General features: G+C 37.6%; 6 protein-coding genes across 9 annotated transcripts; 4 read left to right on the top strand and 2 right to left on the bottom strand.

Annotated features, from left to right (window-relative positions):
• Positions 1 to 1,090: 1,090 nt before the first annotated feature.
• Positions 1,091 to 4,602, top strand: LOC145893783 (60 kDa heat shock protein, mitochondrial-like). Its single transcript, XM_082982121.1, has 7 exons — positions 1,091 to 1,277; positions 1,853 to 2,490; positions 2,572 to 2,716; positions 2,781 to 2,902; positions 3,072 to 3,254; positions 3,500 to 3,660; positions 3,992 to 4,602. The coding sequence occupies exons 1-7, from the start codon at positions 1,154 to 1,156 to the stop codon at positions 4,341 to 4,343; spliced, it is 1,725 nt and encodes a 574-aa protein (XP_082838247.1). The 5' UTR covers positions 1,091 to 1,153; the 3' UTR covers positions 4,344 to 4,602.
• A 346-nt stretch (positions 4,603 to 4,948) lies between these two features.
• Positions 4,949 to 8,802, top strand: LOC145896105 (aflatoxin B1 aldehyde reductase member 2-like). 2 transcript variants are annotated; one of them, XM_082984947.1, is made up of 8 exons: positions 4,949 to 5,150; positions 5,600 to 5,732; positions 6,066 to 6,255; positions 6,572 to 6,718; positions 6,873 to 6,924; positions 7,037 to 7,232; positions 7,306 to 7,407; positions 7,726 to 8,802. In XM_082984947.1, the coding sequence occupies exons 1-8, from the start codon at positions 5,054 to 5,056 to the stop codon at positions 7,913 to 7,915; spliced, it is 1,107 nt and encodes a 368-aa protein (XP_082841073.1). In that variant the 5' UTR covers positions 4,949 to 5,053; the 3' UTR covers positions 7,916 to 8,802. The 2 variants fall into 2 exon arrangements, with proteins under 2 accessions (XP_082841073.1, XP_082841074.1); XM_082984948.1 differs by having other exon boundaries at positions 5,089 to 5,112.
• Positions 8,803 to 9,449: 647 nt separating this feature from the next.
• On the top strand, positions 9,450 to 12,841 carry LOC145896107 (aflatoxin B1 aldehyde reductase member 2-like). Of its 3 annotated transcripts, XM_082984952.1 has the most exons (9): positions 9,450 to 9,835; positions 10,099 to 10,221; positions 10,638 to 10,827; positions 10,884 to 11,030; positions 11,184 to 11,235; positions 11,300 to 11,495; positions 11,752 to 11,853; positions 12,203 to 12,406; positions 12,704 to 12,841. In XM_082984952.1, coding segments are annotated over exons 2-9 (975 nt in total). In that variant the 5' UTR covers positions 9,450 to 9,835; positions 10,099 to 10,138; the 3' UTR covers positions 12,705 to 12,841. The 3 variants fall into 3 exon arrangements, with proteins under 3 accessions (XP_082841078.1, XP_082841077.1, XP_082841079.1); XM_082984951.1 differs by lacking the exon at positions 12,704 to 12,841 and having other exon boundaries at positions 12,203 to 12,429; XM_082984953.1 differs by lacking the exons at positions 12,203 to 12,406; positions 12,704 to 12,841 and adding an exon at positions 11,917 to 12,083.
• On the bottom strand, positions 12,807 to 13,464 carry LOC145896108 (mitochondrial import inner membrane translocase subunit Tim10 B-like). Its single transcript, XM_082984954.1, has 3 exons — positions 13,335 to 13,464; positions 13,141 to 13,236; positions 12,807 to 13,079 (listed from the first exon to the last, which is right to left on the bottom strand). The coding sequence occupies exons 1-3, from the start codon at positions 13,380 to 13,382 to the stop codon at positions 12,807 to 12,809; spliced, it is 417 nt and encodes a 138-aa protein (XP_082841080.1). The 5' UTR covers positions 13,383 to 13,464.
• An 878-nt stretch (positions 13,465 to 14,342) lies between these two features.
• On the top strand, positions 14,343 to 17,124 carry LOC145894185 (aflatoxin B1 aldehyde reductase member 2-like). Its single transcript, XM_082982676.1, has 7 exons — positions 14,343 to 14,858; positions 15,177 to 15,366; positions 15,512 to 15,658; positions 15,911 to 15,962; positions 16,138 to 16,333; positions 16,523 to 16,624; positions 16,686 to 17,124. The coding sequence occupies exons 1-7, from the start codon at positions 14,761 to 14,763 to the stop codon at positions 16,873 to 16,875; spliced, it is 975 nt and encodes a 324-aa protein (XP_082838802.1). The 5' UTR covers positions 14,343 to 14,760; the 3' UTR covers positions 16,876 to 17,124.
• Positions 17,125 to 21,634: 4,510 nt separating this feature from the next.
• Positions 21,635 to 25,802, bottom strand: LOC145895972 (G-protein coupled receptor GRL101-like). Its single transcript, XM_082984738.1, has 9 exons — positions 25,792 to 25,802; positions 25,649 to 25,721; positions 24,719 to 24,898; positions 23,421 to 23,585; positions 23,050 to 23,346; positions 22,527 to 22,707; positions 22,283 to 22,460; positions 22,012 to 22,223; positions 21,635 to 21,954 (listed from the first exon to the last, which is right to left on the bottom strand). The coding sequence occupies exons 1-9, from the start codon at positions 25,800 to 25,802 to the stop codon at positions 21,635 to 21,637; spliced, it is 1,617 nt and encodes a 538-aa protein (XP_082840864.1).
• Positions 25,803 to 26,697: the final 895 nt, after the last annotated feature.

Raw genomic sequence — 26,697 nt, 5'->3', positions numbered from 1 at the left:
AAATCATGCGTGACGGAAAATCTCAAAGAGATTAAAGAAAAGAGGTGCTGTTAAGGCCCGTTTACACTACAGACGATTCCGTGTTTGTTTTATTGTGCGCGTGTGCTGAGTTGTGCTGGGATTGGATGTGCCGGTCTGTGCTAGGATGTGCTCGCTTTTGCTCGACGAGCATAAATTCGGGCACAGTTGGGCACATTTCGGCACACATTGATGCGAAAGTGCAGCGCGACTGCCTAAACATGTAGGACATATATTATTTTAGTGGTGGTTGTGTGATGTGACCGCGTTTGACATGTGAGCGATTGTTTTGAGCGTATGAAATGGTGCCGATAGCTGCATTACAAAGCGGTATGTGGAATGGCGTCTCAGCGGGATGCTGCTGTGGAAAACCATTGTCCTGGTTCAATTATACCATCTTTGTTTTCATAATGTGTGGTGTTTGGTTCAATAAACTGTAGTGTTACCTTGCGTCGTAAAAAATTATGTAAAACAGTACATGTCTTAACTATGTAAAACAGTACATGCCCCTTTGTTCATAAATATCTACAGCCAGTAGAAACAACTTCAATTTGTACTTATAATATCGCTGGCGAGGCAGAGAAATGCAAGGCAAGAGTGACATCCCTAAAAAATTATCAACGTAACTTGTCACTTGCACTTGTCGTGCTCGATTATTCCAGTAGTGTAAACACCGTGTGTGCCAGACTGTGCTGTGCCGTGCCAAACTGTGTTCGTGTGTAAACGGGCCTTTACACTTTCATAAAAACATGCTATTATGAAACATGTTTATAAATTATTTTTGGAAAATCATAAAAAAATATAAAAATTAACCAAAATTTTAAAAAACTGCGATAATGACGTCACGTTCTGGATGACGAAACAGTCTAGCAATTTCCACTGACGCACGTGAATGCGTTCAAGGCAACACGTGCGCGCAGTCGTAAAAGAAGTTCTCGCGTGTTCGGTGCGGTGGACGTTGACACTCGGAAGATAGACTGCAGTTTGTGATTTCATTTTGCTAATTTTGAATTGCACTGTATGTTAAATGCCAGCATTTAAGTGTATATTGTTACTGCTTTGTTACAGGCGTTAGTTACGGTCAAACCGACTTCATTTATAGAATCGCTGCCCACTGGGAAATCATTTTGCAACCATGCATAGAATAACACGTGTTTTGCAAGCTAATGCTGTTCCTATGTCAAGGATCATTGCATCCAGAGCATACGCCAGTAAAGAATTAAAATTTGGAACGCACGCAAGAGACGAGATGTTGGATGGTAAGGATTTGCTAAACTTTTTTACTTGAAATTCAATTGTAACTAAGTGTGTATATAAACTATTAACCACAGTTCACAAACATGCAGGTCGTGTGCAGCCGTGAAACGGTTCTTGTGCAGCCAGTGATGCATTCTAAAATTCCAAATTACATTTGAGTTATTTGTTTTATTTGAAACTGATTAAATTGTTCGTGATACAGAGAAAATACTGTAAGAGCCTTTTTTGGAAAGTTATTGCCATTGTTTCATCACTGGGAGCCATTGCTCTCTTGTAAGCTGGTCTTGCAACCTTACAACGTGTAGTGCAACATTTCATAAATTATTGTTAATTGACAAAACTTTCAGTGGCACATCTCAGACCATTTTAAAGCACACAATTTCAACTACAGTTTATTCCTATTGTGCATTACTTTGGTAACATTTCATAATTGTAACAAAAGCATAGTTTTTTTAGTGTGTTTTTAAGTTACTCAGTAAGTTTTAATTTGGTTTTAGAGAAGTTTGCGGCCCCTGCTATGAAGTATATATAATTTTTTTTCATCCTCGCATGTGTATAACTTTTGAAAACTTTTCAGGAGTCAACAAGCTTGCTGACGCAGTAGCAATTACAATGGGTCCCAAGGGAAGAAATGTCATTCTGGAGCAGGCTTGGGGCTCACCTAAAGTCACCAAAGATGGAGTTACAGTGGCAAAAGGGATTGAATTCAAAAACAAGTACATGAACATTGGTGCCAAGCTCGTACAAGATGTTGCCAACAGCACAAATGAAGAAGCTGGTGATGGCACAACGACAGCAACAATTTTGGCAAGAGCTATTGCAAAAGAAGGAAGTGACAAAATTGCCAGAGGTACCAGTCCCATTGAAATGAGAAAAGGAATTCAAAAAGCGGTCCAGGTTGTAGTGGATAACCTGAAGAAGTTGTCCAAGCAAGTCACGACACCAGAAGAAATTGCGCAAGTTGCGACAATTTCAGCCAATGGGGACAAAGAAGTGGGCGAACTTATATCGACTGCCATGGAACGTGTAGGCAGAAATGGGGTTATCACTGTTAAAGATGGAAAAACATTGCATGATGAACTGGAAGTTATTGAGGGTATGAAGTTTGATCGAGGCTACATCTCACCGTATTTTATTAATACTGCTAAAGGGCAAAAAGTTGAATTTCAAGATGCCTATGTCCTACTTTCTGAAAAGAAAATCAGTTCCGTTCAGGTAAGCAGGAAAATCTTCTCCAAAAAATATTAAGAAAAATGTTTAGTTGACAAATGTAAAGAAATTACTTGTTTTTTTTAGTCCATTGTGCCAGCATTGGAACTTGCAAACTCCCAACGCAAACCACTTGTAATTATTGCTGAAGATGTTGATGGTGAAGCTCTAACCACCCTGGTTGTTAACAGGCTCAAAGTGGGCCTGCAAATTGCTGCAGTAAAGGCGCCAGGTAAACATGTAGAAACTTAAGTCCATTTGACAGAAGAAGATTCCAACCCATACTTTATTAACAGGATTTGGTGACAACCGAAAGCACCAACTTAAAGACATGGCTGTTGCAACTGGGGGTTTGGTGTTCGGTGAAGAAGCATTAGAACTGAAGCTTGAAGATGTTCAGCTACATGACCTTGGACAGGTGCAAATTTAAATCAATATAAGTGTGCCCAATAGGGCGTATATTGCAGGTTTATACAGGTTATTTCTGGTGTTTTATGCTGTTAACATTACTCTGTTGATTTGTTTTCGTTGTACATTATTTCTTGATGCATATTGGGCACACATTAACTCTGAACTTCCAACCAAAGGTTGAAGAGATTACCATCACAAAAGATGATTGTTTGCTGCTGAGAGGGAAGGGAAAGAAAGAAGACGTGGAACGGAGGGTTGCACAGATTCATGAGCAAATGGACGCAACTACTAGCGATTATGAAACTGAAAAACTTAACGAACGTCTTGCAAAACTTGCCAGTGGAGTTGCTGTACTTAAGGTAAGCCAAGATCTTATTTCTGAAAAATTATTTTAACGATTTCATGTTTTAAAAATATGTTATTTCAAGCTTTCTGCCAACAGTTCTCTGGGTGAAAGGTGACAAATTTGTCCCGCTGTTTATTGTTCTAATGGTCGTACAGAAATTACTTACATTGAAATATGGCTGCTGGCAAATATTACTTACAAATATACATTATTTTCAATGATTGTGACTGTGAATTCATTGGTTTGTACTTTTTTCAGGTGGGTGGCAGCAGTGAAGTTGAGGTTAATGAGAAGAAAGATCGCGTCACAGATGCCTTGAACGCCACCAGAGCAGCCGTTGAGGAGGGTATTGTTCCTGGAGGTGGTGTCGCTCTCCTTCGGTGCCATGATGTTGTTTCTAACCTCAAAGGAAGCACAAAGTAACTTTTTACATAATAATTGAATAACTAGGCTTTCTCAGCCACTTTTTGCTCCATTTATTTAGCATTGTGCAATGCACTCTAAAACTATTTAAATCTTCCATTTACTTGTAAATGCTATTATTTATCACATGTGCTAAAACAAAAAGCTTAATAACTGCTAAAACTAGGATTATTTTTAGCATTTTATATGTAAATATTTTTTCCTGTGATATTTCCCACGAGTTCGAAAGCACAATCACAGAGACAACTCATTTGTTGTTTGATAAAAAGTATAATTCAGCATTGTCAGTTTTCGTAACTTCAAAAATGCTTTCGTAACTTTTTTCAGAGATGAACAAGTCGGCGTTGACATTATCCAGAAAATTCTGCGAATCCCATGCTCGCAAATTGCTGACAATGCAGGAATGGAAGGCCAACTAGTGGCAGAGAAACTTCTTCAAAAAGACAATGACTATGGTTATGATGCAAGAGAGGACAAATTTTGTAACATGATTGAAGCTGGAATTATTGATCCAACGAAGGTTGTGAAACAAGCGCTTCTCGATGCATCTGGTGTTGCCTCTTTGCTTACAACTGCTGAATGTGTTGTGACAGAAGAGCCAAAGGATGATCCACCAATGCCAGCTGGTGGTGGTATGGGTGGAATGGGAGGCATGGGTGGTATGGGAGGCATGATGTAGTTACCCTAACAAAACTTGCCTTAACACAGGCTTACAAAAAAACACGGCCACTGGACAGTATTACATTCCCGCCAGACAAAACTTCCAAACCAACCACACTTTGTTTCTTGTAGTTTAATAACTTGGGCTTTTTTCTTCATTGCAATTTGTGCTTAATTATTGTATGTGACAAGAACCATGTAATTCCTGCCGTATCATGTGTCCGAAAGTGCTGCTCGACATGTCTACCTGCCCAAATACACGTTGCTTTGTATACTGTGTGAGTTGAAGGAACTGTAAATCAAGACTAGGTTTAAGCGGAAATTTTTTTTGGCAAAATACGTTTAAAACTTTGATCACTGTTTAGGCGTTTGCTGGCAGTTAGAAGCAGGTCGTGTTTTTGAATAACTGCTTATATTTTTCAGAGAAAATAGTCTTGCGTGTAAGTTAATTCGAAAACTAAACTTTTTTACGGCCCAGGCGGCGGCGGCAGTACCGCATTTTTTGCCTGAGTCATCAAAACGCCGAATAGAGTCGTTTTGTTGATTGCGTTTTTGCCTGAAACCAAAAATATTTCGAATTGTTCTGAAATAAATCCGATTCGTGTCTAAACTTTCCTCCAAACCGCGACGTGAGAATTTGAATACGCTTCTTCTTCGCCGTTTATTATCTTGTCGGGTTCTCTGCGAAACGAGGGTTTTGATGAAATTGCAACTTATTAACTGCTGTGAATGGCAAGAGTTGTATCCCAGACACGTGTAGCTGTACATTTCCTGAAGTGTAGCTACAGGTGTGAAAGTGTGAAGAATAAATTTAAGGGATCTTTGGGTTTGTATTTGTTTGTTTTTTGCAAATACTAGGGACAAATACATTTCCTAAGCTTGTATTGCCTTGCATTAAATTAACTCGTGTACATTGGGTAATGTTTACTTAATGAAGTGCCATGCTGCAATTGGTGCTAACAGACCTGCTGACTCAGCAAACTTTAGCACCAACAAGATAAGGTAGTTTTCAGCTTATGCTTTCTAATGATCTGATGGGCAGTTTTTAGTTCAGGGGCAATGGCCAGCATGTTTAACATTAGAAACAGTTCTAAATTATTATGGGTGTAGCCACCATGGTCTTGTAGTTAGTGAAAACCCAAACAATTTCATTATATTGCAAACATTTGGCAAACTGTTTGCTTAACATTATTTTTTAACATAGTTAAACTTGTTATTGCACTGAATATATTTTGTGCAAATAAAGGGCAATATCTAAGGATAAATTTTTTTTAGGTATTTTTGGTGAGGTTTGCACAATCTTTGGGTCAAGAAACTTTTCAACAATGAAGACTATACTGGGAACGATGGAAATGGGCCGGAGATTGGATTTGCAGCAGAGTAAAAACATGCTAAAGGAGTTCCAGGAGTAAGTGGACGGTTTCTATTTGTAAAACTAACATGTCCAAGTACATTTTTTGTCATTAAAGTTTATTGTCCACATATGTAGCATCTACATTTATAAAATTCTTACAGAAAACAGGAACAACTAGAAAGTTTAGTACAAATATCTCAGTAAAATTAAACCTACACATTATATCACTGCTCGAAAACAATTTAAACTCATATTCACAAACATAGGAATGTTGTCTGCATTTCTAAACCTAAAAAATCAACTGACTACAGCTTATAAATTTACACAATCAATGAGCAATTTACACAACTGACTGCAGCACAATCATGTTTTTTTTTTTTCAATCAGTTCTGGCAATCTTGAATTGGACACTGCTTTCATGTATTCTGGTGGCAAGACTGAAGAATTCATGGGAAAATCTGAAATTACCCATGATCTAAAAATGAAGGTGGCAACTAAAGCCAACCCATGGGACAAGAAGACGTTGTCACCTGAAAGTGTAAGAAACCAACTGGAAACAAGCCTGAAAAGACTTGGGGTAAAAGAAATGGCGCATTTTGTTTTATCATACTTACTTTCGTAAGGTTTGTATTCTGTTTTTTGCAGAAGACAATAATTCAATAATCTTTGTCTGGTAAATTCCGAACCAGTGGAAAAGTGTTAATTTACTATACAGATACTGGTTAAAATCCTCGATGATTAGAAACACTGTAGCTGCATAAAAGTTTTTGACAGAATAAAATATTACAAAAGAGAAAATCATGTTAAATTAGACTGGCCAAAAACTGTCCTTTTTGCATTGGACTGACCTGCAAAATTTGCATGTTGTATTCAAATGAATATATATGTTACAGATGGAGTGTGTTGATCTTTTTTACCTTCATGCTCCCGACCCAACCACGCCAATCACTCAAACCCTGGAAACTGTGAATAAACTTCATCAACAGGGAAAGTTTAAAGAATTCGGACTTTCGAACTATGCGTCATGGCAAGTTGCAGAGGTGGGATTATCATACATATAAACTTGACAAACAAACTGCTGTTGTAATAGCTTGATTTACAAACATTTGACAATAAAACTTTTTGCATTCGTGGTAATTACTACAGTCACAATACACCTGTTTATTGTTAATTGTCTACAAACTGTATTTGCAGATATACACCATTTGCAAAAATAATGGATGGATTTTGCCAACAGTGTATCAAGGTATGTTTAGAAAAGGATGCTTCGCTGTTTAAAACTTATTCTTGACTTGTTGCTAACCTCTAATGAGGTTTTTGTAAAATTTTAAGTTGATCCATTTTTGCTTTCTTGCTAGGAATGTACAATTGTCTGACCAGGCAAGTTGAAAAAGAGCTTTTTCCCTGTTTGCGATATTTTGGAATGCGATTTTATGCATACAACCCTCTGGCTGGAGGTATACTGAGTGGAAAGCACAAGTTTGAGGATGCAGGAAAGACAGAACCGGGGAGATTTTTTGGGAGCCAAGCATGGGCTAAAGCGTACAGGGACAGGTCGGTAGGGGTTAATTAAATGGGATTTTTGTGAAAGCAGAACTTAGATTAATTTATTTATTGATCTTGACAGGTTTTGGAGGAAGGAAAACTTTGAAAGCATTGAAAAAATACAAATCTTGTTGGATGAAATATATGGCAAAGGATCTGTTAGCATTGCTGAAGCATCTTACAGGTATTTTTTAATGATTTTGATAGTTTATGCATCAGTTTCTAAGCAACATGCAATCCAAAACATTTGACCATGAATATTTCAAATCATTTATCATGCTTAGAATCTTGCCAGGAAACTGATTGTCACAAAAATACCTTTTACATATCAAAATTACTCGCTGAAAAATTGTCATGGCAATGTAATGACCTCATGATTAATGTGATGTCAAAAATTGCCAAGAAAAGGCATTGGTGTAGGTATAAAAGCTTGGATGATTCTTGTTTCCATGTCAAGAAAAAGTTATTCAAGATGTTTATAACATAAAACCCTTATTGTCAGATGGTTGTATCACCATTCTTTAATGGACAGTACAATGGGAGATGGAGTGATTATTGGAGCTTCCACCATGGAACATTTCAGGAATAATCTCAACTACACATCGAAAAATAAACTGGATGAGCGTGTCGTTACACAAATGGATGAGTGTTGGAGAATTTCAGCCCATGGGTGTCCAAACTATTTCAGATAATTCCTAAATTGTAAAAGTTTTGGGATGTGGCGCATAATGTGTACAGTGTTTGGGCAAACCGAATATTTTCAAAGGCGCTTCCAACGGTACAAGATGCCTTGTTGCACTAATTATAAATTTTCAGTTGATCCCTGTGTGGTTCGGTTATGCATCATATGTTAATTTTGAAACTGAGTCATTGTTTGTAGTTACAACTAAAGCAATTTTGTAATGGATTTGATCTTGCCTTAATCCAAAGACGATAGGGGATTTTTTTGCGGCTTCGACATCACAGCCCTGGTGTTAAGGAAGGTGCAGGCCCGACCAATATCCTGTATTGTCTTTTAAATTATTCAATTTTTGTAAGCTTGCGGTGTGAAAAGTGGATCACAAAACCGGGAATGATTTGATTAATCTCAACTCGTACGTAAAAAAAATCTGTGTGCGGCCTGCAGCCTACAGTTCCACCGGCGTGATGTTGTGCTGTTGTGTTCAGGCACAAAGAAAGTTGAATGCAAGTCCTATGTTGGACAGGAAACAGTTCAGTTTCTGTTTTTTTTTGCGCGCTTGTGTTACTTTTTCTGAACCGTGTATTTCTTGGGTTGTCCATATAGCTGTTGTTGTCACGTGTGCATGGTTAGAAATTATTTTCGCCGCACAATTAACAAAGGATTCAAGTTCTTAATTGTTTCCACATCTAGATCGAGATTTACACAAAATCGTCACACTGACGATTTCCGTTACAGGTAGTGTTTTTCCGCCCTCTTGGGTCTTCCGTGGGATTGTTTGAATAATTGTGGCCAAAACAAGTCACGCTTGACGTTCATAAAGCTACTACTCACCCAAAGTACTGATAAGTTCGGTTCTACGCCACGGACATATTTACTTTCCCAAAAGGCCACGGACAGATTTACGACAATTTTAGGTTTAACTTTTGAACGAATGAAACAAAACAATTTTTTTTCAATTCAATTTTGGACAAAACTTAAACGTGCATCAACAATAAAACGTGAACCATTTGAATGGATTATCAAAAGAAAACTCAAAAGAACTGTCGGTTCAGGCGACCCTGTTTGTACCGAAACATGCTTATTTATTCTCTGCTTCCTGGGCCACACTGACGATTAAAAATTATCATTTGCTGGGATGTCATTCTTCACACATCTACACCGGAAATTGCAAGATTTTGCGGCTGAAAAATATTTCCTGCTGGTCCTGGAGTCTACGCATTTGTGTAGAAAATATGCCAGAACGCGTAGAGCGCCTGTAGGCTGTGTGTTGTGTACAATTTCCATCGCTTGATTTCTTTGCAAGCCGAACCACGCAAACGCAAGCTTGTTTTTTTCTTCAATTTCTCAAGATGGTTGGTTCGTGTTTGCAGTCGTTTATTGTGCCTGGCATTCGATTATGTCCTTCATCGTTTGCCTCGTAAACAGTAGCCCATTATAAAGGTCTCTGTACAAGGGTGTATCCAGGAACGGTTGAAATAGGGCGATCGCCCCCTGAATTACGTTTTATACTAAAAAAGCTGTTGTGGCAAACCAAACAGGTTGTCTTTGAAGATTGATTTTCGTTATAATTAACAGACTGTTTTGTCTGGCACATGTAAATGTCTGTGTCTTCTAACGATCAAACACACATCACGATAAGTTTTGGATCGCAATGGCGCAGAATAGAGAAACATATCACCCCTGTCAGAGTAAGGCATATTAGGAAATAATATCAATTGTATCGTTGCATGATAACGCAATGCGAGTGAACCTGGTGGTTTCCGAATACTGAGATCGGAGATGACCAGGACGGGATCTTATGAGTCTGGAGGTTGCGCTCGTTGAATCATCGTAGATCTTCTTGATGATTAAATCGCATGTAAGCATGCAGCGCTTGTACGTCTGGAAACAAAACCGGATTCTGCGGCAGTAAAGAAACAAGAAATTTAAAGTGGGTTTAGCATTAATACAATACTGGCATAACGCAAGCGAGGCAATTGTGAACGACTCTTTTTCCAGTTTTACTTGCATGTATTTTTGTTGAGGAGTTGACAGTTACCGATGCCAGTTTGACTTTCTGGAAAATGATGAATATTTTGTGTAAAAAACGTTTGAAAAATTGTTTGCGGAACATTACTAAAACTTAGTTGTTATTAACATTTGCTCTGATTGGTAAATATATTAAATTTAAAAAACACATTTGGGCACCTTTAGTGAGGTTTGCACAATCTTTGGGTCAAGAAACTGTTCAACAATGAAGACTATACTAGGAACGATGGAAATGGGGCGGAGATTGGATTTGCAGCAGAGTAAAAACATGCTAAAGGAGTTTCAGGAGTAAGTGGATGGTATCGCTTTTTGTAAAACTAAGTTGTGCGCTTGCGCACCAGTGTACCTTGGCCACAATATACCCCGTGAATCCACTGAGCTCCTGTAGCTCGGTTGGGCCTGGTTAGCCCAGGGTTGTGAGTTCAAACCTCAACAGGAGCTTGATTTTTCAAATCTTGCTCTGACTTGTCAGGAAAAAGTGGCTGATCCAGCTAGTCTGCAATGCCTGGGCTGCCAAGTCTGCAAACCTTTTGTAAAACTATAGATTATTTTAGACCCATTATGAATTTTGAAAATTTATAACTAAATAAATTTGTTGTAATTGTGCAGTCACATCTTAATGCATAAATATCTGCCATAAAAAATTAAGAAAGATTGGGCTGTTGTCTGTGTTCCTAAACTTATTAAACAATTTTTTTTATCAGTTCTGGCAATCTTGAATTGGACACTGCCTTCATGTATTCTGGTGGCAAGACTGAAGAATTCATGGGAAAATCTGAAGTTACCCATGATCTAAAAATGAAGGTGGCAACCAAAGCCAACCCATGGGACAAGAAGACGTTGTCACCTGAAAGTGCAAGCAACCAACTGGAAACAAGCCTGAAAAGACTTGGGGTAAAGGAAATTTTTTAAAGTAATAATTTTGAATGATGTATTCATATATGTTACAGATAGAATGTGTTGATCTATTTTACCTCCATGCTCCTGACCCAACCACGCCAATCACTCAAACCCTGGAAACTGTGGATAAACTTCATCAAGAGGGAAAGTTTGAAGAATTCGGACTTTCAAACTATGCGTCATGGCAAGTTGCAGAGGTAGGATTATTATACATATAAACTTGACAAACAAACTGCTGTTGTAATGGCTTGATTTACAAATATTGACTATAAAACTTTTTGCATTAGTGGTAATTACCATAGTCACAATACACCTGTTTATTGTTAATTGTCTATAAACTGTATTTGCAGATATACACCATTTGCAAAAATAATGGATGGATTTTGCCAACAGTGTATCAAGGTATGTTTAGTTGCACTGTGAGGTTTTTGTAAAGTTTCAAGTTGATTCATTGCTTTCTTGCTAGGAATGTACAATTGTCTGACCAGGCAAGTTGAAAAAGAGCTTTTTCCCTGTTTGCGATACTTTGGAATGCGATTTTATGCATACAACCCTCTGGCTGGGGGTATACTGAGTGGAAAGCACAAGTTTGAGGATGCAGGAAAGACAGAACCGGGGAGATTTTTTGGGAGCCAAGCATGGGCTAAAGCATACAGGGACAGGTTGGTAGGGGTTAATCATTTATGCTGATTGCAGAGCAATAAATGCATAACTTTATTTCTTCAATACGTTGTGTCAGTCTTACGCCGATAACTTTAATAATTGCTGGATTTGCAGCACCTGGTGAAGTGAGATTAAGTTCACGAAAGCTCATGCAAGTAAGTTTTTTAACAGTTAATCTGTCCAAAAAAGTGCACCAGCAATTGTTAAAGTTATAACTTTATTTATCAAAATTAATGTCCGTATTATTATTGGCAGGTTTTGGAAAAAGGAAAACTTTGAAAGCATTGAAAAAATACAAAACTTATTGGATGAAATATATGGCAAAGGATCTGTTTGCATTGCGGAAGCATCGTACAGGTATATATGTTTATATGATTTGCTTACTAGATGCATCAGCGCCTCAAAAAAAAACACTTGCAGAAAACTGGATTTGATGACATGAACTCACATGAGTATAAGAGCATGTCAAGAGCTGCAGACCCGCTAGTGAAAAAAGCTAGCACAGTGCTACAGTCAACAGCTGCACTGATGAGACCTTACAGGTCAAAACAGTGCGTGTATACACCCTGTCTGCAGCTCTCCAATATTATGGCTTTTTTGTACATATGGAGCATGTCAAATCGAACAAGAAAAAATGTATTCAAAATGTTCATGACATAAAATCAGATGGAGTAATTCTTTATGAGGCAATTTATCCTTTTGCCAGATGGTTGTATCACCATTCTTTACTTGACACCACGATGGGTGATGGGGTGATTATTGGAGCTTCCACCATGGAACATTTAAAGAAAAACCTGGGCTACACATCGCAAGATAAACTGGATGAGCGTGTCGTTACACAAATGGATGAGTGTTGGGGAATTTCAGCCCATGGGTGTCCACATTATGTCAGACTTAAATTGCTACAATAGTATGTAAATTTCATATACTATCAGCACCCCCATAAGAAATTTTGAATTGCAGCGTTGTTTGTGTCCAAAAAAAAACAGCCAAAAACATGAATTGTTGCAATAGTAAATTTATTTTAAACATATTCTATTGTAAAGTGTTGACTGATTGTTTATGCAACCTGTATATGTATTGTTATCGAGTGCAATGAATTATATGTTTAACTGAATGTTTGTAAATAAGATTTTCATTTGAGTTTAGTGATGTAAATTTTTAGGAATTATTGGCCAGAAGTTTAACTAAACTTTGTTTCGACCAGGTAACAAAAATAGAAAATCTTGGAATGGATAACGAACTATATTTGATAAAAACATCAGAGACTTGTTTGCAAAATACAAACAAAAGTATTTGAGGTCGCTTTGTCAAGGATCAGGTGATGGATTAGAAACTTCTGCCAAATTCTGTTCAGGAATGGCAGCACTGACTTTAGTTAGATCCTTGGAAACAGTTTGTTCCACATCAGGTTCTGGGATCGGGTTGGATGGTGCTTCCAACATCATTCCCATTTTCTGTGCTTGCTTTTCAGCTTCTTCATTTTTCTTCCTGACCATTTCTGGTGTGTGTTCCATAAACTGTCTCATGAATCTTTGGCTGCCTTTCGTGAAAACATCAGCACAATTCATGATGCAAGATTGCTAAAAATGCAATTGTTTTATCAAGAAAATAAAATTCCAAATATTGCTACATTAGCATTACCTCAGTTGAAGTCATCGTGCGGTAATTCAAGTTTGAGATACATTTCATGAAACAATGTTCTGTCAAGGAATTGTAGATTAACAGAAAATCTTTTACCTGTCAAATTAAATTGCACCGATCATGTACAAAGGTTATGATTCTGTTGACATTTTTGTAAACACTAACAACTAGTCAGTTTTTAAGAATCAACTTACATTTCTTAGTTGTGCACTAGGATCTGTATTTCCGCCTTGCATGTTCATTTTAATGAAAAAATTTAATGAACATCGGCATTCGGCAAGCCATCAACGCATGGTAAATCACCCGAAAATCCCCTAAATAAAGAATTGCTGATCCAGCTCTGAAGAGTCTCCGAGGTCTTCACACTTGAAGTGGCAGCCACGTATGTGTTGTTGTGCAAAGGTTGTGAAACACAACACCAAAGCTGCTATCTGGTTTTAAAGGAAAAATCGCTGAACATGTGCTTTCTTTGAAAGTTTTGACAACGTAAATTTTAAGCAGTGCCACAATCGGTTACTTGGTTGACATGAAGTGGAATATTGAGAGTATTTATGGTTCCGACTTTGTATCAATGGGTGTGGCGCAGGGTTGAAAGGAAAAGAAATTTCTGATCGAAGCTAAATTAATGCTATTTCATTACCACGACGGCAACCGATGAGTTCGCAGACCCTGTTTCCCCATGTGAACCGTTAAGTGCCAGCCCATGTTCCAGCGCAGTGGTTTCCAACCAGGAGGGAATTCCCCACTAGGGGGGGAATTTTGTAATTTGTTGGGGGAATGGTCACAATATTAATCTCTTAGTTTAATTTCTGTTCTAAGAATTACATTAAAATGTTGATGTAAACGATATCTTAGCAAACTAAATTTGTAGGGGGGAATTAGATTTAAATATAGACAAAAAGGGCGCACAGGACAAAAAAGGTTGGGAAGCACTGTTCTAGCGTAAATAGTTTCCCCTGCTCTGGGCTGCCTGCATTAGCAGTTTGTTGCTTATGCTCATTCCGTTTTATTCTATACAACGATCAAGACTCCAATGCATTGCTAATCTGTAATGCACTGTTTGGGTTCATAAGGTTTAAAAGAATAACCATTTTTTTATCGGAAGGGACGATTAAGAATATTATATTACTGGAAAAGGTAACAGGAATCTGGGTCTATTGACCTAAGGCATTTGCCGTTAAAACAGAAAAAAGTGAGGTTCACAAACGTACTTCACAACTAACTTTACATGAGCGCCAACTATTGTTTTTAAGTGAGGTTTTGTAAATAAGGGAATAAATTTACTAAGTTTGGGTTTCTCATAACTATTCGGGATACAACAACCATCGAATTCTTTACCGGGACGGCGTCACGGCGAGGGCTATTTTACCGGATTTTGATGCTGTTCGGATCATTAGCACTGGTCACAATACTGCAGTTTAAAATTGCCTGGAAATGTATTGGTTGACATTCCTTCTTCAATAAAATGGGTGTAGCACTGTGGTTGATCCTTTTGGGATAATTTTGGGTTGATGCTAAATAGGAATATTATATTAGTCAAGGAATATTAGTACCAAAAACAGAAATATACTTTAACAGCAACTTTAGCAAGTAACACAAAATCGTGTGCATGTGTGTAAAATGTTGAAATCAAAAATTCGAACTATTCTGGGCAGTGGTGATGTTGGGACTCGACTTAGTTCGGAAAGTACGAGAGAAATGATCACTACATTTTACAGGTGTGTTTTGGTCTCCAAATTCACCCACTATAGTATCTGTTCAGAAAGAATATTTTCTTATTTTTTGGATGCCAAACACTTTATTCATGATCGAAAATTTTATACACCTTATCCATGCTCCATGAACCTATAGCTGCCTGTAGAATATCTCATACCATCTTGAAAGTCCAGAAGAGCTGAGCACATATTTTATTTGGCAATATATATTACAGACTAATTTTGTACTTTAAGCTTTTATAAACTGCACGTAATAAAACTTCCCAAATTAAGAAGAGTTTTGGATACCCCCTAGACATTTAATTAGCATAAATTTCCAAGTTCAGGAAATGTGGAAGTGGACACAGCATGGATGTATGGTGGTGGAAAATCGGAAGAATACATTGGAAAATGTGAAATATCTCATAACAAAGATATAAAGATTGCAACTAAAGCTAACCCTTGGGATGGTAAAACTCTTAGCTCCAAAAGCATCAAGTCACAACTGGAAACGAGTTTGGAAAGATTACAAGTAGGCCTTAAGATTTAATTTGAATTTAACTTTTTGTTTGTGTATTATTGACTTGTTAACCTGTATTTTTTTTTGCCCATTTTCTGTGTTCATCTGTGCAGTTGCTTTTTGTGCAAAATACATTTGATTTTGTTTTCTTTACCAGTGTTCGAAGGTGGATGTGTTTTACTTGCACGCCCCTGACCATCAAACACCTGTTGTTGAATCTCTTGAAGCCGTTAATGAACTTTACCAGGAAGGAAAATTCAATGAGTTTGGACTTTCAAACTATGCATCTTGGAAAGTAGCAGAGGTAAAGGGAATGTTTTTGCAAAAATTTGATGCAACAGAGAACAGCATAGTATTTGCACAAAATCTAATTGATCAGATTCTTTTTAAAACTTGAAATAAAAACTTAAAAGCAACTAGGAAGGCTGAGAGTTGAACTAGTTCTCTCTGGCGAATGTTTTAACGTGTAGCCATATATATGACCAACATACAAATTTATGTTTATGTAAAACTTTGTTTTTTATGTTGTGCAGAGTTAAAAAAGTATTTATTTCAGATTTACACTATTTGCAAAACCAAGAACTGGATTCTGCCAACTGTGTATCAAGGTAATTAATATAGATGGTATATATAGAGTTTTGTTATTGATCCTATTTCTCACTTAACAAATCATTATATTATCCTGATTAAGTTTGCAGAAAATACTTGAAAGTAATTTTATAGTTATTTGTACAAATGTTTGTGTTTCAAAATGCATGTTTACAGTTCCTTTATATTGCAAAGGTATGTACAACTTCATAACTAGACAAGTAGAAAAAGAGCTTTTTCCCTGCTTGGAACATTATGGAATTCGCTTTTATGCGTACAACCCCCTTGCTTGTGGGTTTTTAAGTGGAAAACACAAGTTTGAAGATTGGACTAAAACAGAACCGGGAAGATTTTTCGGTGACAACAAATGGCAAAAGTTGTACAGAGAAAGGTAAGTTTGAGGGTAAGAGTCACCACTTTTACATGTCAACTAGTTTTGTTTAAGAAGAATAAAAATATTCTGCCAGCTTATATGTTAATTCGACTTTTGCATATCTCAGTAGGGGAATGTTTTTCACATAACAGTTGTGTGATTGGTTATTTCATCAGTAAGTTCCCAACATTAACGTATACTGTTCAGGTATTGGAGAAAGAAAAATTTTGAGAATCTTGAAAAAATAAAAACAACACTTGATAAAGTTTATGGTTTGGGAACTGTGCCAATGGCTGAAGCAGCATACAGGTTTGTTTTAACAGTAAACCTAAAGGTGAATATTCTGATTACATTTATTTTGACAATAAAGATGGCTTTACCACCACTCAAAACTGGATAGCTGCAAAGGTGATGGTGTGGTCATAGGTGCCAGCACAGCTGTTTACTTGAATGAGAACTTGTCCTACACCAACAAGCCACCACTTGATGAACTTGTTGTAAAAGAAATGGAAAAGTGTTGGGGAAATTTGTCAGCCACATGTCCGAATTACTTTCGATAACATTATTAAGTTGATCAAAATTATTTTTGCATTAAAAACTGTTGTTTTCACAGTATATGAACTGTGATATCCATGTTTGATTGATCATCAATAATAAACTATAGAAGATATTTGAATACCTTCTATGTATTGTTGTATTTCACCTCTTCTGGTAACAAACTTGAGATATTAATGCTAGTTATTTGTCAATGTGTCAATTAATTCACGCTTTGTCGGCTGTGTATGTGTTCTTATTATGTACAATCAATTAAAAAGTGTCACTGTATCTGTGCTGAAGTAGTGACCAAGAATTTGTTGGCTGTTGGCCTAAACTTTGTTTTGTTGGGTATTCGAAAACTGTTAAAAAGATGGTAAATCACCCACCGGAAAATTCCTAAAATAGAGTTGTTGATCCAGCTCTGTAGAGTTTGAATTAGAAAATACAAATATCCATTCGGATAAAAAGGCAATTGTGAAGTTTTAAATTCATCAATAGATTCCCTTTGCACGTGAATTAAAGTGACATAGTTCATAATGTCGGTTTACCCATTGTCGGGGTATGTCCCCGCTGGGTGACCGAGGGGTACGACTGCGTCTCGGCCTCGCACCCCAAGGGATCCGACTGAGTCTCGATGGCTACTTGCCTTCTCTATCTCAAGGTTTACTGTTGGAGTTAAAGAACTCCTTTACACAAGTCTGTGCGTCTTCTAAATAGTCTAACTCCCGACTAAACACATACATCCACCAAGCTTCAAACCAGTCCAAAGTTGTTCATAAATCCATTTATTGATAAATCCAAGTACAGTACAGTGCAGTTGGGGCTCCTAAACAGTGTACTAAAGCAGAACCAACAGCCTAAACCCTGGCTTACACAGCAACATTTAAAACACACTAATTTGGCAGGCGCTAGTTGCTCTGCTTATATAGTCTGCGGTTGGCCACACGTATTGATGCCTTATTTGGAGTTGTTGCGCAACTTGAATGCAACTTGAAGGTGGCCGATTTGGTTAATTACGTCAGTTATTTATATAGCTTAATTAACTAAGTGCCGTAATAGGTTATTTATGTATAGATAGACTTTGTTTTCAGAATAACTAAAAGTAGTTATGTTTATTTTAGCTTTATTTATCATTTGCGAAAGAAGGACTTGGGTTTAAATTAACCTTATTTATTATTTGCCAAAGAAATGCCTCTGATTATTTTAACTTGTTTTACGCAGTTAATTTGGTTGTCTAAGTGGTTTATAACACAATTATAATGTGGCTGTACCGGCTACAAATTTTCACCTGCCAACAGCTCGGCAAGTTTTTCCTGTTAAATTGTCCGATCAGGAATTGACCTAAACCGGAAATGAGTTCTTCTTTTTTCCCATGTCGTTTTATTGGACATTACAACTTGGACATGCGTTGAACGCGTGATTACAATGACTTTGGTTTTAACTCTCGGTCATAATATAGTTATACGCTTTGGGCCTTTTATAGTATATACATGTGTTGTGTGGCGACAATAATTTAAATTTAAAGACAAATGTCACAAATATTGGACTCACATCAGGGAGCTTTGCGCACGTGGACGACATTCTCGTTTTCGGAGACATTCAAACACAGCACGACGAACGTTTGATGGAGTCTTGTCGTGCCTACAGCGGGCTGGAGTGACGTAAAATACATATGTATGTATTTTTCTGCAAAACGGATCGGTTTCTTGGGTCATATCATTGATGAAAATGGTATTTATCCAGATCCTCTAAAAATATAAGCAGTTGTCCATGAAACCTCCTAACGATATAACGGGATTGCGAAGGTTTAGGGGTTGAGAAAATCAAATCGATAAATTTGTTCCCCGTTTGGCAGAGATATCTAAACCGCTGTGTGGACTGTTGGAGAAGGATGAACCATGGCAATGGCTTCGTCCACATGAAGAATCTTTTAAGGCAGTAAAAGATCTTTTCACGAGCGCTAATGTTTCAACATTATGATCCTCAGGCTGAAACTGTCGTTTCTGCTGATTCATTATCGTTTGTTCTTGGCTGAAACTGTCGTTTCTGCTGATTCATTATCGTTTGGTCTTGGCTGAAACTGTCGTTTCTGCTGATTCAGAACAAAGGTACGCTCAAATTGAGAAAGAAGCTTTGGCAGTAGCTTGGTCGTGTGAAAAGTTTCGTGAATATTTGATTGGGCTGAAGTTTATTATGGAGACTGATCATAAGCCGCTTATTAGTCTCCCAGGAATAATTAAAGAATATTAATGAGTTGTCGATTGCAAAGATTAAGAATGCGTTTTTTGTGGTATCACTTTGATATAGTTCATGTACCTGGTAAATCTTGCCGCTGATGCAATTCCTAGATCGCCTTCTCTGAAGTCTAAATTGCAACTTGAAATTGAAGGCAAGGTTGTTGCGGTAATTGCTAAAATTCCCGCATCTCAAACGCGACTAGAGTAAATCCGTGACACAACAAAGTGTGACGTATTAAGTCAAAAAGTTATTCATCGTACTAAAAGCGGTTGGCCTAAACGAGTGAATCCTATATTTCAAGTGCGCAACGATATCGTGGACGAATTGCACCTCAAAGGCCTCAGACTTCCTGAAGTTTTGCGAAATGAAATTTTGCGCAGTATCCATGTTGGTCATCAGGAGATGCTTGGAAAGTGTCAACGGAGAGCCCAAGATTCCGTCAGGTGGCCAGGTATTACCAACGACATGAATCAATATGTTTCCAGCTGCATTAAGTGTCAGTGGAATAGAAATATGCCAGCAGAACAAATGATTCCTTCTCTTCTGCCCAGTAGACCATGGGAAAAAGTAGGAACACATTTGCTGTATTTCCAAGGTAAAATGTATCTATTGGTCGTAGATTACTTCTCGAGGTTCATTGAGATGTCCCTACTCGCTCATGATCGTGTCGACACGAGCTCATCGGATATTATCAGTCACTTGAAGTCTATTTTCCCCGACATGGCATTCCAGACATAGCTACCTCCACATATACGTAGCTATCGTAACGTGATAACGCTAAAGTGTTTTATTCCATCGCATGACAAGACATGATCACCCACTGCGCATGCCCGCTTGGGCTCAGTAGGGCGAACGGGTTGCTTTCCATTATTTATTGGTTTCGCAGACAATGTAAACGATTGAAAGATTACAAGATCATGAAAGTAAGTGGAAAGGATGTTCAAACAAAACATCACAAATAATTTGCCTTGCGTTCTTTTACTGCCGACTTCAATGAAAACTTAGCACAAATGTCACGAGGACTAAAAATGCACTCTAAAGTTTATTCAGCCATCGGCATCCAGAAATAAAAAAAGACCAAGTTAACATCCCCGACAAGCTTTCAGCAGACGAATGTTTGTATCCTTCCATTTGTGTACTTGGAAAAACTTGATGATTTATTAGATTGTCTAAATGTATACTTGGCAGCATATACAACCGAAGGAAATCGCATTTATCTGCAAGCATTATTGCGATACAAAAATGTCAATTATTCCTCGTTGTTATTTGATTTGGATATATCGAAGAATAAAACCATGTTTTTTCTCTCCTGCACCAACAATTTCTTAATTACAAAACGTTTCCATGGAAAACTATACAACCAAGCATGCTCGTGGGAAAACAAAATTTGCAAAAAAGTCAAATTTCTGGAGGCGAAACTCAACTAAACACGAACCAATAGGTGATGAATTCCTCAACAAACTCATGAAGTGTGGTTGGAACCTTGTACCTCATCACAATTCACAAGTTCAAGAATACACACACTTTTACCCTCTCAACACTGTGTTTATTGATAACAACAACAAGTAGCACAAAATATTCACAGTTGCAGAAAATATTCAACAAAACGATACAATTTTGATGAAAGTTTAAATTAGCCGCGAACGAACCAGTCGATATTGAATGCCAAACAGTAATTGATTGTTAGAAAAAATAACTTTAAACGAAAAATCTTGCATCTGGAAATTTGATGCAATGTTAACGATGGAATGTAAATTATGATGCGATTTACAAAGGGAATTTGTCCTGCCAAGAATTTTACGACATCTTGTTGGCAGTAAAACATATTTATCCATGATATACAAAATACACAGGGCGAGGTTTATGTACAAAGCGTGTGAGAGGGGGTTTTGAGGGGGGTGTTTTTAATTTTTTTTGGTGATATTTGAAGGTAGCAGAATATATTTCCCTCTGCCGACAGTTTGTATTCCATGAGTTGATTGCATGGAATGTTTCCAACATAAAAATATCATATTTACAAGTGAACGTTGATCCAGAGACAAAATGTAGTAAGGAAGTCACTGGAAGAAAGGGGAATCCCCGCATCATTTTAATATCCATAATGATTCTACCCAAGTAGATGTCAAGCGTTCCAACACTCACACATAATAAGAGTGTCCATGTGTTGGATAACGTGTGAACGTGGACGACGAGTCCGATTAACTCATCACGTGACTCATACCATGGTACAGAAAATGAAGACCCACAAAATACAACCAAAAAGCAAAACTAAGCAAACCGAGTGAGTACACCAACTAAAATCCACGTATTTTTGTTCTTTTGTTTGGGTCTGACGTCAAAGATGTTACTTTGTCCTACTTGTGAGATTTTTAAATGGATAGTTGTAACTTGATATATCAATTTTATGTTGTTGTAATTACTTTGCCATCACAAACTAAATAGAATTTTACACAAAGAAGGTTCGCGTGACGTCAAAAAAGATTCAGTTCTATCCATTTTATGCCAGGAAAAACACATTTTGCACAAACTGAATGCAAGGTTTATTTACAGATCGGTTTCTGCTTCAACCACATGTAAGTTTTCTCGGTTAGCAACCACAACCACATTTTCCTGTTGCTCTTCCTGTGGTTGACGCCTGAAAACGGCATGTAGGCCATCCCGAACTCTATCATAAAGTAGTTTCGGTGCGTTGGAGTAGATGAGGGGATTTAGAGAGCTGTTGATTGGGAGCAGGATAATTGCTGACACAGCGTACATCACTGGAGGCATAGGGACTCCACCGAAGTTTACAAATGCCATGATGGAAATTGGAACCCAGCAGAGAAAATCAGTAATTATCAGTCGAAGGATTTTCTTTTGCATTTCTGCCGAAACAAACAGCATTAATGGTATAATATGTCTGCACATACCAATGTTATTACCTTTGTTTTGTTTTGCAGCCCTTCCATCCTTTGGTCTCTCGTTCACTTGCCTGGCACTGGCAGTTGTCTTTTTGTAAATCCAAATATACGTAATTGCCACGAACATGAAGGCCAGGAAGTTGAGAGTAATGATTGCGATTGAATATCCCCATGCCTTGTCGTTGGTCGTTACATACAGTTTGGTGATGCAAACACTGCTGCTGCTGTAATATCTACACATAAACAATTTTGTAGCGAAAGAATTGAAGATTTTGCGCAAATAAAAACGAACCCCAAATATCCAGAAATATCAAATAGCTCAATGTAATTGTAATCCTCTAGAATATCAATAAAATCCACCCAGGAATTAGCATCATTCACTCGCATTAGGGCAGTATTGAGTACTTGGGAATCGTTGCTTGTGAAGTTGTGTTGGAAAGTTACAAATCGATCCATGAAGTTATTCATGCCTGTAAACGCAGCGCTAGTGTCATTTGAAACTGGTTTCACCACCAACATCTACGACAATTTCTTACTAGAAAAGTCGACTGCAACATTGTCGAAAAACGGATTCTCATTCATCCAAGCTTTGGTTTCAAACAAATGTTGAAGTTGAGTTGTGAGTGGAATAAAAGCAATTGTAAACGAGAATGCCCAGGAGAGGATAATGCAAAGGATGACAGTTTTCAATTCCGGTTTCAAGGATGCATCGAATGGCTGAAACAAAAGAGAACATTAACGTGTTTTCATTAAAAACAATAAGTTTGCAAGCTCGGTGGTTATTTCAAAACGAGGAGTTGGGAATGTAGTTGTCAGTTCGAACCCCATCGGACTGGAAATTGTTTCCTCTTTCTCTACCCTGTAGCTAAACTACGTCATTTCAACAATATTCGTTGCAGTTTCGTTTCTCATGTCAGGCTTAGATTCTAGCAATAGCTGTGAAAGTGACATAAAAAGGATTTCCAGAAAGAAAGTTGTCATAAAATTTTGGAAAGGGCCGTCATCGGTTCAACGAAGTTGGCAATAGCTGACTTAACCAAATACAATTGTTTCACTTACGTTTTTCACAGCATACAGTCGGAATATGGTCAACAGAACCATTGTAAACACCGATGTTTCGCTTGAAAGCAAAACCAATACCCCCATTGTGGTGCAACTTCCGCTTGATCTCCAAATAAGGTCATTGGCACAGAAATTTCCGGAGTATCTGACACCAGCGGCGCCCAGCATGATCAGATAAACTCCCATGAGTAGGTCGGAAACGGATAGATTCAAAACGAGCAGATGGTTTGTGCGAAATGCAGCAGATTGTGATTCTGTCGTCACCAACGTTTTGCCTTCCATCACCATGACAACCTTAAAACAAATTGGAGGAATAAACACGTGTTCCTATTGTGCAACAAAGACAAAACAAACTTAGTTTAATTTACCAAATTTCCGACAATGGCGAGCATTCCCATTATCCACACGATGGCTCGTAGAAACGGGTTTGCAATCAACTCGTATCGTGATGAAAATATGTTTTCGTTGATCACTTTTGTATTTGTTGGGCACTCGTCTGACCAATCAGAGCAGTCGCCGACTCCATTGAATTTCTATGTGGGGTAATTTAAAGAAAAGTTTGTAGTTAAGTTGGTCATATTGGCGTCTGTAAACATAATGCGAAATTACTGTTTTGTATGTAATTGGTGAACAACGGAACTATGGAAATTGGACAAAAAATGTGTACTGCAAAATGCATGTGTAGTTTTGGGTACGTGGAAGGCGTGTGACGCGCTAATTAGCCAGAAATCTGGCGACAAAAATAGGAAATAATTTGTAAACTGGCAGTTCTCATCAGGTGGCAAACTTTGAGGTGTGCTTGTGTGGTTAGGTGTAAAGAACATGATTTGTGCAGTGGGTCGCACTTTATTCTTTAGTATTCGTCCTTTTAACATTGGGCGCTTCTAAAGTTTCATTCATATTGACGTCATTTTATTTAATTATGAAAGTATCCGCCTCTGTAGTTCAGCTCCCAACTTTTTTTTGACGGTGAGTCGTTAGTGCAGGGTGAACTTAGCGTTTACCATAGTTGAGGTTGGGAAATTAAACGCTAAAAAACGGAGAAAAGGCCTTTCTAAATCGGTCCTAAAACTTCCATACCCGCCCTCCCAATAACTTTAATCCGAATTCGAGTTCGCTGAATTAATTTCGGTCACAACATTAACATGCACGGAATCAAAACATCTTTGCCACAGGACACAAAACTTTAAATATTGTTAACATGTGTTTACCTTCTCCTTCTTAACGAACAATGGATCTTTGTTTTCGCAATAAAACCTTCCGTCCTTTGTGCAGTTTATTTCGTCACTTTGATCATCGCAGTTAATTGTGAGGTCACAAACACCCGATTCGTTGACAGAAATCTGTCACAGAAATCTGGGAAATACTTAAACCGTCTTTGTGATTAACTGTGTGCGAAAGATTCAACAAAGGACATTATGACAAACAATACTGAACAACATACACCGAAACCTATTTGTCTTTTATAGTTAAAATACAGCTTTGAAGTAATTTTACTCTAACTCTTGCAATTAAGATGTCTTTAATTTTTTCTGGTTTTGTTGACAAGAAATAACTTTACTTTGGCTCCATTTAACGCTGGACAGTAGAATCTTCCTTCCTTTGTGCAGTTTTGTTCTGGAAATTCGTCACTTTCATCCTTGCAATCGATGAAACCGTCGCATACTTTGGACATAGGAATATTGAGAAGTCCGTTTTTTGAGGAGCAGTGTTTCCGATGTTTGCAAAGTTGAGGATCTTCATCGTGGGCGAATCCTTGATCTGTGTCAAGATTGTGGATCAAACGACTGCAATCCTGCTTCCCATCGCACAGTTGTTTGTTGTCGAGCGTCCTCCACCGCCTATCCTGTGCAAAACACATCACATGGTTTCTGGTATGTTTTTGTGCGAACGATTTGTTGCTCATGCTGGAAGGAATATTTTGTTATTATTAACGAATATTTTATTAGTTGTTGTAAGGCTTGTCGAATTACGTGGCTGGGGTTTTATCATTAGTAAGTTTTGAAACAGATTTCTCTGCTACAAAATCTGTGAATCCGGTGGCGACAAAATCATTCCATTGTGCCTCGTGGATTAATTCGCTTTGAAACAAGTGAAATTGCGAAACCACAACATTGGTTGTAACTCGCTTCATGTCTCTGAGTGTTGGTTTGTTCCACAGTAGTTTAGAAAAATACAGAAACCAAACCATTAAGGTAACAAATATTCACGTTTGACGAAGTAAGCCAAAATCTTTGTCAGTTCGTGTAATAATTACGTTGGACTGCGTAAACATTGCTGCAAACGTTTGTTTAAACTGGACTTAGTCCAGCAAGTGAGTAAATACATTGTGTTGGTAAGAACCTACAAATGTACGTAAACATCTAAACCAGTGCTTCCCTACTTGTGGGTCGCGAAGTATTTCTAAATGTTACAGTTTTCTATAAGATCACGAAATTATTGCATCATCATTATCTCATTGTGGGTCGCACAATAAAACTTGCATTAAAAGTGGGTCGCAAAATGAAAAAGGTTGGGAAGCACTGATCTAAACCATTTTCATTAAGTCTGGTAAACTTATTTCCGACTAAACAATAAGTTATTTATTCCCACTTACCACACACTTCCACGTCCCCTGTATGTAGTTGGTTGTTGTTGTTGAGCAGTCGTTCTTCCCCTTCTCATCAACACTGAAAATATTTGAATGTTTCGCGTTTATTTTATGATTAAAAACTTAAATTCAGTGCAGATGTTATTTACTTGCGACTCATGTAGTAATTGAACAAACGTGCTTAAAAACCCATACATGGGAATTCAGCTCAAAACTGACCCAAAATTACGAAAAGAAGTTTAACCTCCAAACACCTGCTGCACTCCACTGAAGCAAAAATGCCTTACACTGGATTGTTACAACAATCTTGTAATAACATCAAGAAATATAAACAATTCCAAAGATTCGCTTTATCCTGATAGGTTTCAAAACACGGTAGCTGAAGAACAGACAAACATATTGAAAACCACTTCAACCCAACAACCAAAACTTCCAACTTGGCATAAAGCAAATTGTCTATGATTGGTCGCCCATTATTGAAACACTGTTGCGTCACAAACCAGTCTTGCAGATATGCGATAACTTGTATTTAAATTCTTTTTCGACTACAATATCAAGGTCAAAAACGTCTTCGACAATAAAGGAATGGTTATTTTCCTGCATCGGCGAAATCCTTAACACCTGTATTAGTTTATGAGTCGTGCCAATGAAAACAAGTCATGTAGTGTTTACAGACACTTAACACACCTTACAATATTGCAAGTCATAGATTTCTGTTGACGCAATGGATGTCAGTGGTTTCAATCCAAAGAATAAATTAATGCTTTTACTTAGCATTAATTTATTTTACTAATGAAACTTGCCACTTACTAATGAAACTTGCCACAATCTTTGGTTTTCCCAGGTTGACAAAAACATTCGTCACTTTTATCGGGACAGTCTATGACGTCATCACACACACTTGACCTTGAGATGATCATGGGGTCATTTGTACATCGGAAACATGAACGATGATTAAATGTCTGAGAACTTCGAATGTCTCTGCAAATAACACAAGTCCATTCTGTCTTATCTTAACCTGTAAGAATTTTTAACCAACCACAACAGTTCACAAA

This window comes from Ascidia mentula, chromosome 3 (genome assembly GCF_947561715.1).
Source record: "Ascidia mentula chromosome 3, kaAscMent1.1, whole genome shotgun sequence".
In the NCBI taxonomy this organism is placed as follows: Eukaryota; Metazoa; Chordata; class Ascidiacea; order Phlebobranchia; family Ascidiidae; genus Ascidia; species Ascidia mentula.
This window is presented reverse-complemented; position numbering and strand designations above follow the sequence as displayed.

Bases quoted from the DNA above. Each gene is read 5' to 3' on its own strand.
- LOC145896108 (XM_082984954.1), bottom strand. From the start codon at position 13,382: ATGAACATGCAAGGCGGAAATACAGATCCTAGTGCACAACTAAGAAAT. The intron at 13,237-13,334 runs GTAAGTTGATTC...TTAATTTGACAG, and splicing joins CTAGTGCACAACTAAGAAAT to GTAAAAGATTTTCTGTTAAT. The intron at 13,080-13,140 runs GTAATGCTAATG...TTGCATTTTTAG, and splicing joins GCACGATGACTTCAACTGAG to CAATCTTGCATCATGAATTG.
- LOC145893783 (XM_082982121.1), top strand. From the start codon at position 1,154: ATGCATAGAATAACACGTGTTTTGCAAGCTAATGCTGTTCCTATGTCA. The intron at 2,491-2,571 runs GTAAGCAGGAAA...TGTTTTTTTTAG, and splicing joins AGAAAATCAGTTCCGTTCAG to TCCATTGTGCCAGCATTGGA. The intron at 3,661-3,991 runs GTAACTTTTTAC...AACTTTTTTCAG, and splicing joins AACCTCAAAGGAAGCACAAA to AGATGAACAAGTCGGCGTTG.
- LOC145894185 (XM_082982676.1), top strand. From the start codon at position 14,761: ATGTTGAAATCAAAAATTCGAACTATTCTGGGCAGTGGTGATGTTGGG. The intron at 14,859-15,176 runs GTGTGTTTTGGT...TAAATTTCCAAG, and splicing joins ATGATCACTACATTTTACAG to TTCAGGAAATGTGGAAGTGG. The intron at 15,659-15,910 runs GTAAAGGGAATG...TATTTATTTCAG, and splicing joins CATCTTGGAAAGTAGCAGAG to ATTTACACTATTTGCAAAAC.
- LOC145895972 (XM_082984738.1), bottom strand. The intron at 23,347-23,420 runs GTAAATTAAACT...ATTTGTTTTAAG, and splicing joins TCGCCATTGTCGGAAATTTG to GTTGTCATGGTGATGGAAGG. The intron at 22,461-22,526 runs GTAAGAAATTGT...CTGCGTTTACAG, and splicing joins TGTTGCAGTCGACTTTTCTA to GCATGAATAACTTCATGGAT.
- LOC145896107 (XM_082984952.1), top strand. From the start codon at position 10,139: ATGAAGACTATACTAGGAACGATGGAAATGGGGCGGAGATTGGATTTG. The intron at 11,031-11,183 runs GTAGGATTATTA...CTGTATTTGCAG, and splicing joins CGTCATGGCAAGTTGCAGAG to ATATACACCATTTGCAAAAA. The intron at 11,236-11,299 runs GTATGTTTAGTT...CTTTCTTGCTAG, and splicing joins TTTGCCAACAGTGTATCAAG to GAATGTACAATTGTCTGACC.
- LOC145896105 (XM_082984947.1), top strand. From the start codon at position 5,054: ATGGCAAGAGTTGTATCCCAGACACGTGTAGCTGTACATTTCCTGAAG. The intron at 5,151-5,599 runs GTTTGTATTTGT...AATTTTTTTTAG, and splicing joins TAAATTTAAGGGATCTTTGG to GTATTTTTGGTGAGGTTTGC. The intron at 7,408-7,725 runs GTATTTTTTAAT...CCTTATTGTCAG, and splicing joins ATTGCTGAAGCATCTTACAG to ATGGTTGTATCACCATTCTT.